The 15,731-nt window shown below is 38.1% G+C and overlaps 4 protein-coding genes across 5 annotated transcripts; 2 read left to right on the forward strand and 2 right to left on the reverse strand.

Moving 5' to 3' along the window:
- Positions 1-71: 71 nt before the first annotated feature.
- On the reverse strand, positions 72-3,946 carry LOC105380223 (DNA fragmentation factor subunit beta). Its single transcript, XM_011549740.3, has 4 exons — positions 3,679-3,946; positions 3,370-3,505; positions 2,706-2,894; positions 72-2,527 (listed from the first exon to the last, which is right to left on the reverse strand). The coding sequence occupies exons 1-4, from the start codon at positions 3,781-3,783 to the stop codon at positions 1,884-1,886; spliced, it is 1,074 nt and encodes a 357-aa protein (XP_011548042.3). The 5' UTR covers positions 3,784-3,946; the 3' UTR covers positions 72-1,883.
- Positions 3,947-4,514: 568 nt separating this feature from the next.
- On the forward strand, positions 4,515-6,583 carry LOC105380226 (thymidylate kinase). The gene is made up of 6 exons (XM_011549744.3): positions 4,515-4,656; positions 5,041-5,141; positions 5,393-5,540; positions 5,831-5,948; positions 6,081-6,167; positions 6,441-6,583. Exons 1-6 carry the CDS (start codon positions 4,584-4,586, stop codon positions 6,535-6,537), a joined length of 624 nt encoding a protein of 207 aa, XP_011548046.2. The 5' UTR covers positions 4,515-4,583; the 3' UTR covers positions 6,538-6,583.
- Positions 6,584-8,445: 1,862 nt separating this feature from the next.
- Positions 8,446-13,389, reverse strand: LOC105380225 (protein penguin). Of its 2 annotated transcripts, XM_038108753.2 has the most exons (9): positions 13,248-13,389; positions 12,554-13,083; positions 11,862-12,267; positions 11,635-11,762; positions 11,152-11,317; positions 10,522-10,698; positions 9,917-10,148; positions 9,377-9,576; positions 8,446-8,641 (listed from the first exon to the last, which is right to left on the reverse strand). In XM_038108753.2, exons 2-9 carry the CDS (start codon positions 13,081-13,083, stop codon positions 8,465-8,467), a joined length of 2,016 nt encoding a protein of 671 aa, XP_037964681.2. In that variant the 5' UTR covers positions 13,248-13,389; the 3' UTR covers positions 8,446-8,464. The 2 variants fall into 2 exon arrangements, with proteins under 2 accessions (XP_037964681.2, XP_037964682.2); XM_038108754.2 differs by lacking the exon at positions 13,248-13,389 and having other exon boundaries at positions 12,554-13,182.
- A 175-nt stretch (positions 13,390-13,564) lies between these two features.
- On the forward strand, positions 13,565-15,680 carry LOC105380228 (dual specificity mitogen-activated protein kinase kinase 6). Its single transcript, XM_011549745.3, has 3 exons — positions 13,565-13,894; positions 14,026-14,191; positions 14,295-15,680. The coding sequence occupies exons 1-3, from the start codon at positions 13,827-13,829 to the stop codon at positions 15,069-15,071; spliced, it is 1,011 nt and encodes a 336-aa protein (XP_011548047.2). The 5' UTR covers positions 13,565-13,826; the 3' UTR covers positions 15,072-15,680.
- Positions 15,681-15,731: the final 51 nt, after the last annotated feature.

The following is a 15,731-nucleotide window of genomic DNA, read 5'->3' on the forward strand; positions in this document are numbered from 1 at the left end:
ATTATGATAATGTACTTGGTAAAAATCGTGCAATAGGGTATAGAAGCAGGTTTTCAGTGAAACAATCTATGTCTTCATGACTTTTTATTTTAACATATTATAGAATACATACATAATACATGTAAACAATGTTGGTTTTCTAATATGATACACTGCATTTGTGTTTTTTAGTTGATTTAGTATATCTAATAAATACATTTATATAATTTATTGCAGTTTTCTAATAGCTATAAATAACTTTAAAATGTTGAGAATACGAATATGAATATAATCTACAATGCTATAACAATTTCAGATTAATAATTGTCTTAGGAGGAGATTGGGAATCTAATACTGTAAATTTTGAACACTTTAATAATTCATATCCTATTTGGCACATTCTAATTATTTAAAAGCCACAAAGTTAGGTAAAGCTACGATGGAAGCATCTACACTACACATTAATATTGCTAAATAAATTACTAAGGGACTGTCTGTTGGAAAGTTAGAAAATAAAGCCATTTACCACTACCGAAGCTTTGGTACTTAAACGTAAATAAGCTTTATCGAAGTCAGAAAAACTCTATGTAGATATTATATTATGTATACATAATATCTACAGATTTATGTATGTGTAAATCCATAGGACTATACACTACTGCTCACCTAAATGAAATTGTCCTATGGGAAACATTAAACCACCATTGTCATAATATAATTAAAATGCATTAGGTATAATACAAATTAATATTTAAAACCTGCATAAAACAGTCCCATATATTTTACCAACTATAACAAATTTACTACTTAGTTAAACCTACAATAACCACCGTCAAATCTTTCTAATTGTTTACCTAAATTATTGTTCCTAAGTTCCTAGTTCCAAGTGAGAAAAATAGTTTTAAACCGTATTCATTTTTGCTTTGTAGGAAAATATATATTTTTATAAATGTTTCATTTTATATTTTGGTTGAAATATAAAAAAATACTTAAATGAAATTATTATGGCTACCTACCACCCTGTATTTATATGGATTATTGATATCTAATTTCAATGATTTTTATTTCTTATTTATTAAATGGTAAGCTCTATATTATATTTATTGTTCTTTCGGATTAAACATGTGAATATTCCAAGTCTAGAGTTTTTATAGAGCTATAGTTAAAGGAACCTTAGGAAGGTATGGCCAACTGCTCTTATATATTATTGTAATGAGATTTCTAAATTTCTTATTGTGTTAGTAGGTTTCCAGTTTTACAATTAGCTCTCGTTTATCTTTCCATTGTTAATGTATAAATTAGAAGCTCTTACATAATACAAGTAAATGTATTCATTACCTACATTAGGGATAGGAGATCAATTTAGGGAATAGCAAAGTTTAGTTTATCTAACATCTACATTATTATAACATTAACAGTGTAAATAAATCACTACTTATGAAGGCTACGTAGTACACAATTTACTTACATAATATCTATTAAGTAAATATAATGTGGATGCCTTCATTGAGATATTGCAAATCTTACACATAACTACATTCATTTATTTTTAAAGACAGTTTGTTTAGTACAAGTCTAGCTGGTAATAGACTTGCATGATCATGGCAGGATCCTTTTTTACCCGACTGCCGAAGGAGGAGGGTAATGTTTTTATAGGGTAGCAAAGTTTACAAGTGCATTCCCAAAAATACAATATTCTCTCACATAACTCATGATCTTGTATTCACAATAGCCCACCATGATCTTCAAATTACATTATTATACATATTATGTAAGTTTTATGATTTCATTTAGCAGTTAACATATTTTTTTAGTAATTACAAGTACTAATAAGTCTCTAAAACATTTAGGACATCTTTAGTGATGACCAGATCATGGAGCAGGATTTCGATATCACAGTCTTTTTAATTGCATTCTATTCTTTGAGAACGGATGCACTTCTTACACACTGTATAAATGTCAGACTCCGCACTATGTTTGCTTTTGTTGTGGCAGACAATGTGGACTAGCTTCAGATTCTCCCTCGTGAATATTTGAAGATAGTACCTGTCTGCTACTATTCCACCTACACTGACTTGTTTACTGCAGTGGATACAGCTGAGGGTTCCACTCATGATCTGGCTGATGGCTTGGAGTATTTTCGGTATAATTGACCTGGACAGCTCAATCCTGTGGTCAAGGTTCCATGTTTGGAATATGATCCGTTCCTCTCTGCTCCTGTAGGGGTTGATGACATGGTCTCCCTCATATGTGCACTTCGCTTCATTCCAGAGTCCACCACACTCAAATAACCCCGTGTTCTTGCAAAGCCTCATATCTTCATCAGCTTTTCTGTTGAAGTAGCTTTCGTTGTACTTGTTTGACTCTAGGAGAGTTCGTAGGTCAGTTAGGAACTGGTCTATTAGCTTCTTTCCAAGGCCATTTTTTGAATGCACATACAAGTCTGATGCCTGAAGTGCAGATTTGGTTTTGTAGTAGTAACCTCTCATTCTTTCTTTCACCCTTTTTGACATGGAATGTTCTTTGCTTTTCTCAGATGGTTCTAAACCTAGAAATAAATGTGAGATTTCAGTTAACAATAGGTACTGTTCTTCTTTGTCTATCCTATAGTTATATATATGCTTGCCCTATGTATAAAGTGAGGAGAGTAAGATTTGATGAAAGATGATTTTTGATTAACATTAAGTAATTAATTACAAATAAATTAAGAAAAGTCTGGTAAGTACCTTGAAACCAGTCGGGGTCCTGGGCTCTCTCGCTGAGCATGGTGCGTGCGTCGTCGGCCGCCGCGATGTAGCGCTGGAAAACCTTGAACTTCTCCCGGATATCAGTGCTAAGGAACTCCTGAGCAGCCTTCCCAGAATCGATGAACTCCCGTTTTGTCGATCGAATCATATTATAGTAGTAGTCAAAGTCTGAAATTAGAGTAAGTATGCTGATTAACGTTTTGGTTTGTTCAATTTTACAAGGAGCTATGGTATTCTTCATTCTGTGTTACATTTTAATACAGTCAGTCTACTCAAGAATATGTATAAATTTATTTATTTATTTATAAATAAATAAATAAATAAATAAATGAAGGCCCATGATTTATTGAATGTTTTGAAATGGTGGATCTGCATAAAGGCTCCTACTAGTAGACTTAACAACTATTATAGCTGACTACAAGATAGGTTTCAAACCCATCTTTCATAACAGCATAGAGTTAATAATACCATTATCATGGATGAGTTATTTGTAAGTACCTACCATGTCAGAACAAAGTAGGCTTTTGTTTTGTTTAATTACAGGTCTAATAGATAAGGCTGGATACGTACCTACTTAGTTGTTGAGCGTTAGTAATAAAATTTAGAAACTCATTGATTGCCAATCAGTGCAACCTAGACATACCAGTTACCATTTTTTCCTCATTCTTGAGCAGCACGAGCAGCGTCTGCGGCGGTAGCGTGGCCAGGTACTCGTCGTCCTGCACCGCCGTGCCGTCCTCAGCCACGCACAGGCGGTAGTCACAGCAGTTGGCATTGACCTGGAAACCGCCAAGCGAAATTAGGTCAAGGTACAACACTATTCCGGAATATAGGCCAAGGTAACTGGGCCAAACAGCCTACGACTTACAGGATTAACTGTAAAAATACGCCTTTTAAAGCGTGTAGGGACAAAGGGAATGAGTTTGTTTAATAAATAAGTAAAGACACTTACCCCTAACTTTTTACATGACTTCTCGATCAACTCTTCCAGATTTTCGGCGGCAACTCCGATCTTTTTCTGTCTGTCGACGTCGGTAACTTTGTATCCCTTTTTCATGTTTAATCACTTTGATAAACTAATCACCTCACAAAAACTTGAGCAAAACAAAGAAACAATAAGATTAAAATAGTCTACGGAGACAACTCGCTTTTCTTTTCTGTCGATGCACTTGAAATTATGACAGGTCCTCCCACAAGTCCCACAGAACCTCCCTCATCCCTCTTCCCAAGTTCCCACCCTCACCCCACCTACTTCCGGGAGGTAAACAAGCACCGTCTCCAAGCTTTAACAATTTAAACTTTATCGTAAAATACATAAAGCCCATTTTACCTTGTGAGGTTAACAAAGACTTTCGAAATCACCCCCCATATAGGTGCGTTCAATAATATATTTTCACATCGAGATTTCTTTTATAAAAAGAGGAGAGACACACCTTGATTAAACTTACTTTATAGATTTACGAGCCTTTGATTTAGCTTAGTTTATAGATTTACGTGATTTACGAGCCATTTTTAGATTAAAGTAGACCAAACACTAGTTTCACCGCACCACCTAATAGCTGTCCATAATCCGTGTTCCGAGGGTAAGCCAAAAGATTATTGATTTGCGGTTTGACAATCAGCTGACGACGGTGACGTTATGAAAACAAAAAGGCGGCAAAATCTTAACGGCACTGTAATATAAGTTTATCAATTAAATTAAATAGTGTATAAAATTACCAGTATACGTGTTTAGATCCAGTTCCTCATGTGTAAATAACATAATCGTCTGCTAAATAGCTCTATACATTATTGTGAAATCGCCATAGTTCCGGATTAGTTCAAAATTCTATACAAATTACAATCTAAACGGTCGCCATGAAACGAGGTGCTTTGATTGTAATTGAAGGTATCGACAGGACCGGAAAGTCTACACAATGTAAAGCTCTTGGTAAGCCACTTTTTCCTTTCTACGAAACATTTAGGTTAACATTACTTTAACAATTATGGTGTAACAGGTAGAGGAAGGTAGAGGTTATGTTTATGATAATAAGTTTGATACACACCTTTATAAGAAATATTCTAATCACACTTTGTGATGATTATCATTGACTCCAGTACAGTAGTATAGCTCTCGTGTTTGTCACTGAAATAATGAAGAAGAATTAACTAGTTTTATTAAACAACAACACTCGCAGAATCCCATGCTTCAAATTCTTATAAGTATTTGTATTAAAGCTAAACTACGAAGTTGTAAGATAGGCTACCAGCCGATTCCCTGATACTAATACCTCAATATAACATGAAAACTCATTGATGTTTTTCACATTTTCAGTGGATAACTTACAAAAGAAACAAGTACCAGCAGAGTATGCCAACTTCCCTGCTAGAAACACAGAGATTGGAAAAGTTATTAATAGCTACTTGACATCTTCAGTAAGTTAATATTTATTTAAATCTAAGATAAGAAGATTTATTTAGGCTAAGCTAAGCTAAGTACTTATAAGTTTTTAGACTTCATATTGTTTTGTGTGCTTTTTCCTTTACTCCAATCTGGGCCGTTCATGATCTGAGATATTCATTGGTATTAACATTTATTATTTGTAATAGTAATAAAGAAACTGTGAAATATTTCTAAAGTAGAGCACTAGTAAATTGTTCGCTATACAGTTACCATTCCATTACAGAAAGACTTGCCCGATGAAGCCATCCACCTTCTGTTCTCAGCGAACCGCTGGGAAAGAGCTCAGAGTATAGTGGACACTCTAGAACGAGGCATCAGTGTTGTTGTGGACAGATACTGCTACTCTGGAGTTGCATTTACTGCTGCAAAAGGTACCTATTAAGAGTTTTCAATGATGTTGTTTTTATGAATTCTATAAGCTAAGCAAAAATGGAGACACAATACTATCAATATTAGTCACTTGAGAGAAGAAAATTGAACACGATTCTGATCACGCCTATGCATTTAATCATGTAGCGGGTTCAAATAAAAACAGAATAATGTACCAGGAAGTTTGGTCAAGTTATGCATCAAACTCTATCTTCTACCAAGCTTCTTATGCCAACCAAATTCATCTCAATTTTTGTAATTTTGTAATGGATTTACTTACTATATTTTCCAGGGTTGGACATCAACTGGTGCAAGGCTCCGGACGCCGGCCTGCCGCGCCCCGACCGCGTGTTTTTCCTCACAATGCCTTTAGAATGTGTTAAACAGAGGAAAGGATTTGGTGATGAAAGGTATCTATTGCAAATCGGTACTTGATATAATTATTATTATTAGAAATGGAAAAATGAGTTTGTTCTTCAAGGATAGAGGCATAGTGCCAAAGTTAATAGAATTCTATTGCTCATAACTTGTTTTTGTTCCAGGTACGAAGTGTTGGATTTCCAAAAGAAAGTCTCTCAAACATATGAGAGTCTGAAGGAAGATAACTGGCTTGTCCTGGATGCTAGCAGGTGAGGTAGCATACTTTTATGAGGTTTCAAAAAGTGCAAAACCAAAAATATAACAAATTTCTCTGGTCAGGGTCGCCAGAAATGAGCTCCTCTATACATTCATATCCATTTTATTATGGCTATGATTGAGTTTGAGTTTGCAGCTACCATGTGCCTCTTTATCGATCATATGTAATTCTTTTTCTACAACCATTCCATTCTCAAATATCTTCACTACTTTGTGACATTTCGAATTATTGCTAAGATTTTAACATGTACATTATTTTTTTCTAGGCCTATAGATGTAATTGAAAAGCAACTTCTAGAAGAATCACTAAATGTAGTAAACAGCATTGAAACGAAACCTATTGGAAAGATATGGAAGCAATAATAAATATCTACGCCATTTATATCAAGAGTATGAAATACCAATGTTATAATAATTAATCAATTAATAATCGAGTGTGAATTATGTGAAAATATGTACAAGATTTATACTTAATAACTATAATACTGTCTGAAAAAGTTTAGGATTAGGAATTACATGTGATAGTTTACTATAATTACTATCTTAAGATTTTCGTATTATGGTTCAAGGTGATAATAATTATGCATAAGAGTTATACACTCGCGAGCAACCAAATCGACTCAAGCCTTGACGGCGCAAACATACATTAATACAAGTAAAATTATGAATAGAAATAATAAAAATGATATGTCATTTAAAAGCTTAAGATGTCAGCTTTAATTTGATATCATTATTATTGAAATCCATTCATCATTTTTGAAATAAATGATGTCTGAACGCAATTGTAGGAAAAACGGGAATTTAGGAAAAAAGGGTATGGGTATCGTATTATACAAATTAAACAAAAAATGTTAAGATAAAAATTTATTTATTTAAATCAATACTTTGTATTGCCCCCTCTTGCCCTAATTACAGCCTGCAGCCTGTTTCTCATAGACCTTATCAACTTTTTGACAGTTTCCTGAGGAATGCCGTCCCACTCCTCTAATAAAGCTGTCTTCAGCTCGTCCACGCTTGCAGGGACTGGATTCCTGGCCCGAACTCTTCTTTTGAGCTCGTCCCATAAGTGTTCGATGGGATTCAGGTCAGGACTGAGCGCAGGCCAGTCCATCGTGCGCAATTCCTTCTCTCTCAGAAACTGCCGACTGACTCGTGCCGTGTGGCAGCGGGCATTGTCGTGCATTAGCACGAAGTCTTCACCGACAAATTCTGCATAGGGCACAACATGACCGAGTAGAATGTCGGTGATGTACCGATCAGCTGTTAACCCGCCTCCTCGGCCGCCTCCAGGCACGAAAACAAGTGCGGTTTTTCCCTCTAGAGAAATACCAGCCCACATCATGCAGGAACCGCCGCCATATGCTACTGTTTCAGCGAAACAACATTGGGCAAATCGTTCCCCCGGACGCCGGTAGACCCGGCCTCTCCTGTCACTGCCATGCAGACACACTCTGCACTCATCAGTAAACAGGACCGACCGCCATTGCGCAATGCTCCAATCGAGATGCTCTCGAGCAAACTGAAGACGCGCTTGTCGGTGGCCTGCAGTCAATTTGGGGCCTGATGCAGGTCTTTTTGGTGTCAAGTTGGCTTCCTTCAAGCGTCTTCTCACTGTCCACTCGCTGACAGCCACTTGTCGTACACGTCTCAGTTCTTGCTGCACATCAACGCCCGTAAGGTGTCGATTGCGCAGCGAGGTTGAGACAATGAAGCGGTCGTCTCTCTCTGAAGTGCAGCGGTGGCGGCCCGTTCTTGGTCTTCGATTGAAGGCACCAGTCTCTTGGAACCGTCTGTATACTCGGGATACAGCAGACTGGCTCAAGTGGAGCTGGGCAGCGACTGCTCGCTGACTTAACCCTTGTTGCAGCAAGGCAACAACTTGAGCAGCTTCTTCTGGTGTGGTATCCATGGGTTTGCGAAAACAAGGAATACAATGCAACGAGATGTGTACCGGTCAACTTGCAACAAGCGACTGATAAGGTACACCGGATGTGGAAAGGTTTTATAGCGGGATCAGGTAGCGCAAGGCGTGGATTCCTAATGAGGTAATTAACACTGACGGGCAATTAAAATGCGTCATTAAATCTGCGCTTAGTTTTTTTTTATGGTATTGATCTTAATTGAAAGCCTAATTCTTCAGCTTTCGAATGACATATCACTTTTATATTTACCATTTATCGTTTTAGGAAAATCAATGTATATGTGCGCCGTGAAGGCTTGAGTCGATTTGGTTGCTCGCGAGTGTATTTCTGAATAAATAATAACAATGGATAAGTGTGAAATAGTGAGTTTATTTCTTTTCAACACTCTGCAGCAGCAGTTTGGCTCCCGCCGATGTCTGCTGTTTCAACAGACTCACTTGTTGTTTGATTTTCTTGATGAGTTTCTTGGCCACCTTGTCGTTGTTGTTTTCTATTAGTTTCAGCAAAAAGAAGCATCCTCTGTTAGTTGGCAGCCACACTTTTAGCTGAAAATAAAGAAAAATAGTTTTATAAAAAATCTAATTACAGTCAAAGATCAAAATTATAAACAACCCTTTTTTAGGGTTTTATAGGGGGAAAAACTGAATGCTGGGCGACTAACGCAACACACCAACAAAAACTCCACACGAACGAAATGAAGATGCTGAGGTGGGCTGGCGGAGTAACGAAACTCGATAAAGTACGTAATGAATACATCAGAGGAAGTTTCAAAGTTGCGCCCATCACAGAAAAGCTAGTGGAAAGTCGTCTCAGGTGGTATGGTCACGTAATGAGACGGAGCGATGACTACACCTTGCATCGAGCCCTGTCCATCCCCGAGAAGAAGAAAGGCAGAGGTCGCCCCCCAGCCACGTGGTTATCCACCATAAAACGCGACTTGAAGAAGTCCCATTTGGATGTAGATACCCAGACAACCCAGGATAGAAAATCGACCGAGGAGAGCCGACCCCAAATAATGGGAAGAGGCAAAGAAAAAGAAGAAGAAGGGGGAAAAACTCTAGTTCTGTAGGGCAGATCTGTGAGACAGTAAATAGGTCAATAAAAACACCGGAGCTCTCGCTGCGTACATCTTAAACCAAGCCACAGAACTCTAGGTAAGACAGGGTAGTAGGGGCTTTGATTGGTTACCACCGTAACAAACCACTCTACACCATAGACAACAAGACACAATACCACCAAAACCTCGTTAGAGAAGTAGTATGTTCCAAAACAAAACTCACCGTATCATCACTCAGATGCTCAGCTACAGCGTCCCCAAGGCTGCAGTCCTGCCTCTCCTTGTCTAGCGCGGCCAGCTTCTTGAGGCACATGTGCATGCCGGCGTCCTCCACTGCGGCCGCCTCGGAGCCCTCCTTGCTGACGCGCCAGTCGGGACGGCAGATCGCTTGCGCTAGCGATGTGAGGAGCTCTTGAGATGATTCTGTGGGAAATGGTAGGTTGTTAGTCATTACACCATTCATAAATGTAACTTACCTACATACTTACTATTTCCTTTTGTTTGGAGCAAATAACGGGTTCGGAATTAATTACACGGTGGTAGACAGGTTCATATTATTAGGTACATCATATTTTAGTTTGTTGTCTCCTGTAGCCATATATACCTATTGTTCATAGTTACTCAATCATTTTTGTCTATTTTTCTGTTTCGGTGACCAATAAAGGCATTATATCCTATTCTAGACATTAGGAAAACCATCAATTTGGTCTATATAACTTATAGTTCTTGATATTATTTGTATGTAAAATATAGATAAACCCACCTATAGACAAGATAGCCGTAGTCAGCAGCGTAATACTGGGATCTTTCAGCCAGAACTCGGGGTCCTCCTGTATCTCCTTCTTCAGCGCTGGCAACACCGCCTCCCGCAGCTCAGACACTCGCAGCTCCGCATCCTTCTTGGAGGTGCCGCTCTTGGCGCCTTCTTTGAGGAACTTGACCAGGCTCGGGTGGAACGCCGCTGCGTCGTTGGGCTTCACCAGCCAGTGGATTGTCTGAGGGTTGGGAATAATAGGGTATAGTTTTGATTTTAGTATTTACTAAAATATTGAACCATATATTTATTAACTTTAATAGGAAGCCCATTCATTTCTTAAAATAATATGCCTCTACTTTATAATGCCTAAAATATGGTTATAGACCCTCCTCCTTGAATGATGCAAAATTAGGAAGTCTTCTTTATTAAAGTAGAAGACGAGTCTAGTGGGATATTTCTCATCGTTCTGCTATTAGCGATTCCCTTTTCACTCGTCGAACAAACGGCTTGAAAATTGGCAAAAAGGGCGATTCACTCATATCGGTGATGCTTCAGTGCCGGCACAGTTCAGCGAATGGGGCTTCACTTCAGTAATGATATTATATTCTTACCATCTTCCCCCAATGGTCTTTAGCGATGTCCTTGAGGCTGCTCACTATAGGCGCCACGATGGCCTTGCGCACCAGCACCGTGTCGTCCACCGCGTCGAAGATGGCGAGTAGAAGACGGTAGCCCGTCTTGTGTGTGCTGAGAGGGACCGCGTGCTCTTTGACTACCTTCAGGATCGTCTGTGGAGGGAAGAGGTAATTAAATTGGAACTTATTGAATATCCATTCAAGCACGATGTACTGTGTATATTGAAGGGAATGCATCATATATGTTTTTTACTGGAACTTACAAGGCTTGTTCATGATTAAGTCACGCTAAATACAGGTGTTTTTATCGCTTAAAGTGATTTCGTCGTGGCAACCTCTGGGTGGAGTTTTAAGTAAGTATAACATTGTTTTCCCCTTATGAAATATCTACCTGACCAGTGACCATATCATCTGATGATGAAAATCCAGTTTATTTATTTTGTTTTAGGAAAGCATACAGCACTTACAGCATCAGTTAAAGACTTTTTGCAAGTTTCTACTGATAGAATCAAATTAATAAATATTTACGCTAATAAAAACGCTGTCTAAACGTAACAATTCTCGTAGCATATAATTATGGCTACCATTGGAGGCATTCAAACCCACCTTCTTATCCTTGTTGGTCCCCTGCCACACGCACAGACACGCCGCGTTGACGCCGGGCAGCGAGTTGCTGAGCGGCACCAGCAGCGGGCTCAGAGTGCCCACCAGCTCCGCGCGCTCCTCCGCGCTGCACTCGCGCATGTAGTTGTACAGGACCGAGTGGAGGAGTCTGCAATGTGGGCGGGGTTAGTGAAGATGTGACCAATCATAGTGGAGGAGCATGGAATGTGGGCGGAGTTAGTGAAGGTGTGACCAATCATAAGTGGAGGAGCTTGCAATGTGGGGGAATGGCTGTATAGAGAGTAAGGTTCAAATAGATTAAGCCTCACTTTGGTAGGTTTCTTTTCGCATGTGTGGAACGAAACTAACATGATGGAGTGCATATTTAAAAATAAACCTTTTTGCATTTTCTAATGTCACAATCCTGTGCTTGCCAGTCTGTGTGATCGGGCCCTAAAGACTGAAGCAGTAAAATTATAAACTTACTCTCCATCATGTAAATTCTTGTCTAGAATCTTCTGTATATTTGCTTTGCAAGAAGACAATATGGCCGCTTTCATTTCTGGACTACCCTTGTATGTGTCTGTGAGAGTTTTAACTGAGTCATCCTTACTCTGAAACATAGTGAAAACACTGGATTAATATTCTATATCTGTAGAGTGCGCATAATTCTTCTTTTTAGCACTACTACTAGTAATGGATTTTGTACTTACATTCTTATAAATATCACCATAAAACTCTTGTTGCATGTGCAACTTCTCTTTATTTGTGGCGAATTCACCGTATGCATAATCTAGTACAGGAGCACTGACTGAGTGTGTGGCCAGTGACACAATGTGACCCATAAACTTCTTCAGAACTTCATGTCGGATGAAATCAGTACCATATTTCAGTATTCTCTTCACAGAGTGGTGGGCATACTTTGACTGTGCCATCGGTACCATTAAGTCCAGTAGTTCTTCTGTTATTTCAGTCTTGATGGCTTCAGGCCCATGTTTGAGGAGCACTTGGATGACTCGGCTGAGGTCGTGGGTCAGAGCTATACTCTTGTACTGGCCCTTCATTAAACCATGCAGTTCTTTGCATGCATTCTGCCTGAATTCATCCTTGACTACTTTCCTGAAATTACATTAAAAAATGCATCATTAATACAAATAATAATATCAATACATAATACAAACCAGCACAGAACTGGAAAATTTGGCATACAAAACGGAGGGCTGTACCCAGCAGAGTAGCAGCAGTGATAGATCTGCTGCTGATTAGTAAGGAGTCTTTGCATACAGTATTACCCTTAATTAATATTGATGAGTGCATAATTATAAGAACTCTACTAATATGTAGAAAGACGTATTATGATAATATCCTAAATCAAAGAATACTTTGTCAATAGGACTAGTATTACCTTTGAATCTGAGCAGCCAGTAGTTTGGCTTTGTGTGATATCTCGAACACTTCGGCGGTGGCCTTGGCTTTCCTCCGCACCAGACGCAGCTCTTTCTTCTCCTTCTTCATCTCGGACCACTTGGGCTTCTCCAGTGGGGCTTGGTCTTTGGAAAACTTTGCACCTTTACCTTTGAAGTCTTTCGAGTCTTTGTCCTTTGAGAATTTACCCTTAAAGCCTTCTTTACCTTTAAAGTTTTCTGACTTGCCCTTATATCCTTCCTTCCCTTTAAAGGCATCAGGTTTACCCTTAAAATTGGGTTTACCTTTAGAAAAGTCTGGTTTACCTTTGCCTTTGAAATTGTTGTTCTTGTTAAATGGTTTCGCGTTTTTTGCTCCATCTTTGTTGAAACTTTTCTTAGGTTTGTCAGCAAATTTGTTATTTTTCTTCTCGTCAGTGTTCTTTTCACCATCTTTAGTAAACTGCACCTTTTTCTTCTTGGGTGACTCTGAATCGCCATCGCCACCAGCTTTCCTTTTAACTTTTTGCATCTTTAATAAAAAATAACTGTATTAAAACATATAAAGATGAGTTTAAAAATGCAACTTCAACATAACCTATAATTTTCTTATGCCATGAATTTCAGCACAAATTAAAACTTATTTGATAGAACTAAAAGCGGATTTTATATAATTGTAGCTATATTAATGAATACCTTTTTATTTAAGGAGATATTAAATTACTTTTACACGTGGAAATTCAAAACACAAACTCAAATCTTAAATGTCAATCTTCGAAGAACAACTGTCAAATTCGTTAAGTTGGCATTACCGAAAAACCTAAAAAGTACTCTGTGTACTGAACTTTGGTGCTTTCAGAATCGGCTCCCTGGCAGAAAAGGCCGTTATTATTCTGAGGTTCTACCTGACGCGACAATTTCTACCACAAGTTTAATATTTTATGACTGGCAACACTTTACTTATCTGGGGTAGCCAGCTAAAATAATTTCCAATTTAATTATATATTTTTTCGTCTGGCAACATTATTATTTGAGCTATCAAAAAACAGCAGCAGATTTTTTTGTAAATTTCTGAAATTATAAGAAAAATTGCTTTGAATTTGTTGTTTACGCATAGTTGGGGACTAATATAAATACCAAGATATCAGTTGGGTTCATTTATATCCCAAAAAATGGTATTCTGTTAAGTGAGCATTGTAGGTATTTTTTGGAACGAGTTAGATTTTCAGTTTATTTTTACATTTTTGGTGAAGCAGTTATCCCGTGAGGTTAACAATGTCTGGTAGAAGAAGACCACCGCCACCCGGCTTTAATTTTAAGCCTCAGCCAGAGCAAGTGGATGTGTAAGTACATAGTATGAGAAAAGCTGAGTTCTTCAAATTCCTCCAAAATGCAAACATCTTCTGCATGTATCCTACTACCACAGGCCGGTATTGATAACATTGCCAAAAACATAACATTATACTCTTTACAGGACACCTCCTCGCAACTTGGACAAACAAACAACCATAACAGTAGATGATAAGACATTCACAGTGCACGCAGATGACCTTGTCAAGATTGAGGACCTCGGCCGCGGCGCCTACGGCATCGTGGAGAAGATGCACCACAAGCCCAGTGACACCATCATGGCTGTCAAGGTTAGGACTAAACTATCATGTTTGCCACTCTCTTATAAGTACATACATAATAATCATAAAACTCACTCACTTACTAACTTTTATCTCAATTTTACATTTACAGAGGATCACGGCCAGTCTAAACAGTCAATCTCTGGAACAGAAACGTCTACTAATGGATCTCGATATCTCTATGAGAGCCAGTGCATGTCCGTACACTGTGCATTTCTACGGAGCTCTGTTCAGGGAAGGAGACGTCTGGATCTGCATGGAGGTCATGGACATGAGTCTTGACAAATTCTACACTAAAGTCTACAAAAACAACAGGACTATCCCAGAAAATATTCTTGGAAAAGTTGCCTTTTCAGTTGTGAGTGCCTTACACTACCTATACTCAAAGCTGAGAGTCATACACAGAGATGTGAAACCCTCAAATATTCTAATCAACAGAAAAGGAGAGGTCAAGATGTGTGACTTTGGTATATCTGGGTACCTTGTTGACTCTGTTGCTAAAACAGTTGATGCGGGGTGCAAGCCCTATATGGCACCTGAAAGAATTGACCCCACTGGGAACCCTGGGCAATATGACATCAGAAGTGATGTTTGGTCACTAGGAATATCAATGATAGAACTGGCTACAGGCAAGTTCCCATACAAGACATGGGTGACACCATTTGAACAACTCAAGCAGGTGGTAACAGATGCACCACCGAGACTGCCCAGTGGAGACTTCTCACCAGAATTTGAAGACATGATTACAAAATGTTTGCAGAAAGACTACAAGCTGAGACCCAACTATGATGCACTCCTAGCACATCAGTTTTGCCAGGAACACAGTCAGAAGGAGACCAATGTTGCTTCCTTTGTTATAGAAATCCTAGACTTACCCGATGATTCCTAGTACTAGGATGTCTCAATAATTTACCTTTAAGTACAAGTGTTAGTAACTAACAGTAACATATAGTTTGTTGCTAAAATAATGCAAATTGTTATTAACAAAAATATTATGTTACTAAAGTGTCTGTTAATTTCTGAAACTTGAAGGTGTAAGATTTCAGTTTGGTTGATCATGAAATCGAAAAATTTATACATCTATTTCCCCAATAGTCTGAGCTTTAAGTTTCATGGACTAATTATTTTATGTAACTATTATACGTAGCGTTGAGTTGTATTAATCATAAATATAATTATGTTATTAGGTTTAGAAATACGATTTATTCTGACCTCAATATAAGAAATTATTGTTGGCGTTGCAGTCACTGAATATGAAAGCCCTATTTGTATGATTATTTACTGTTACTCTGTCCTTGTTTCTGAGCATTTACCTAGTAAGGTGTTAACATTAAAAGGACAATAACAATATGAGTAGTGATTGCAACATCAGTGATAGTCCTCGCGGTAATTGACAACTAAATGTTATTGAGCACTTGTGGCTGGACTGCGGTTTACAATGTACATCACAAATTAAATTACATAGTATACCTAATAAAATATTTGTTCAGAAAACCTTTAAAATTATTTTTATTAAGTATTTTATTCCAATAGTTTTGAGGTTTTATGA

Source organism: Plutella xylostella, chromosome 17 (assembly GCF_932276165.1).
Source record: "Plutella xylostella chromosome 17, ilPluXylo3.1, whole genome shotgun sequence".
NCBI lineage: Eukaryota > Metazoa > Arthropoda > Insecta > Lepidoptera > Plutellidae > Plutella > Plutella xylostella.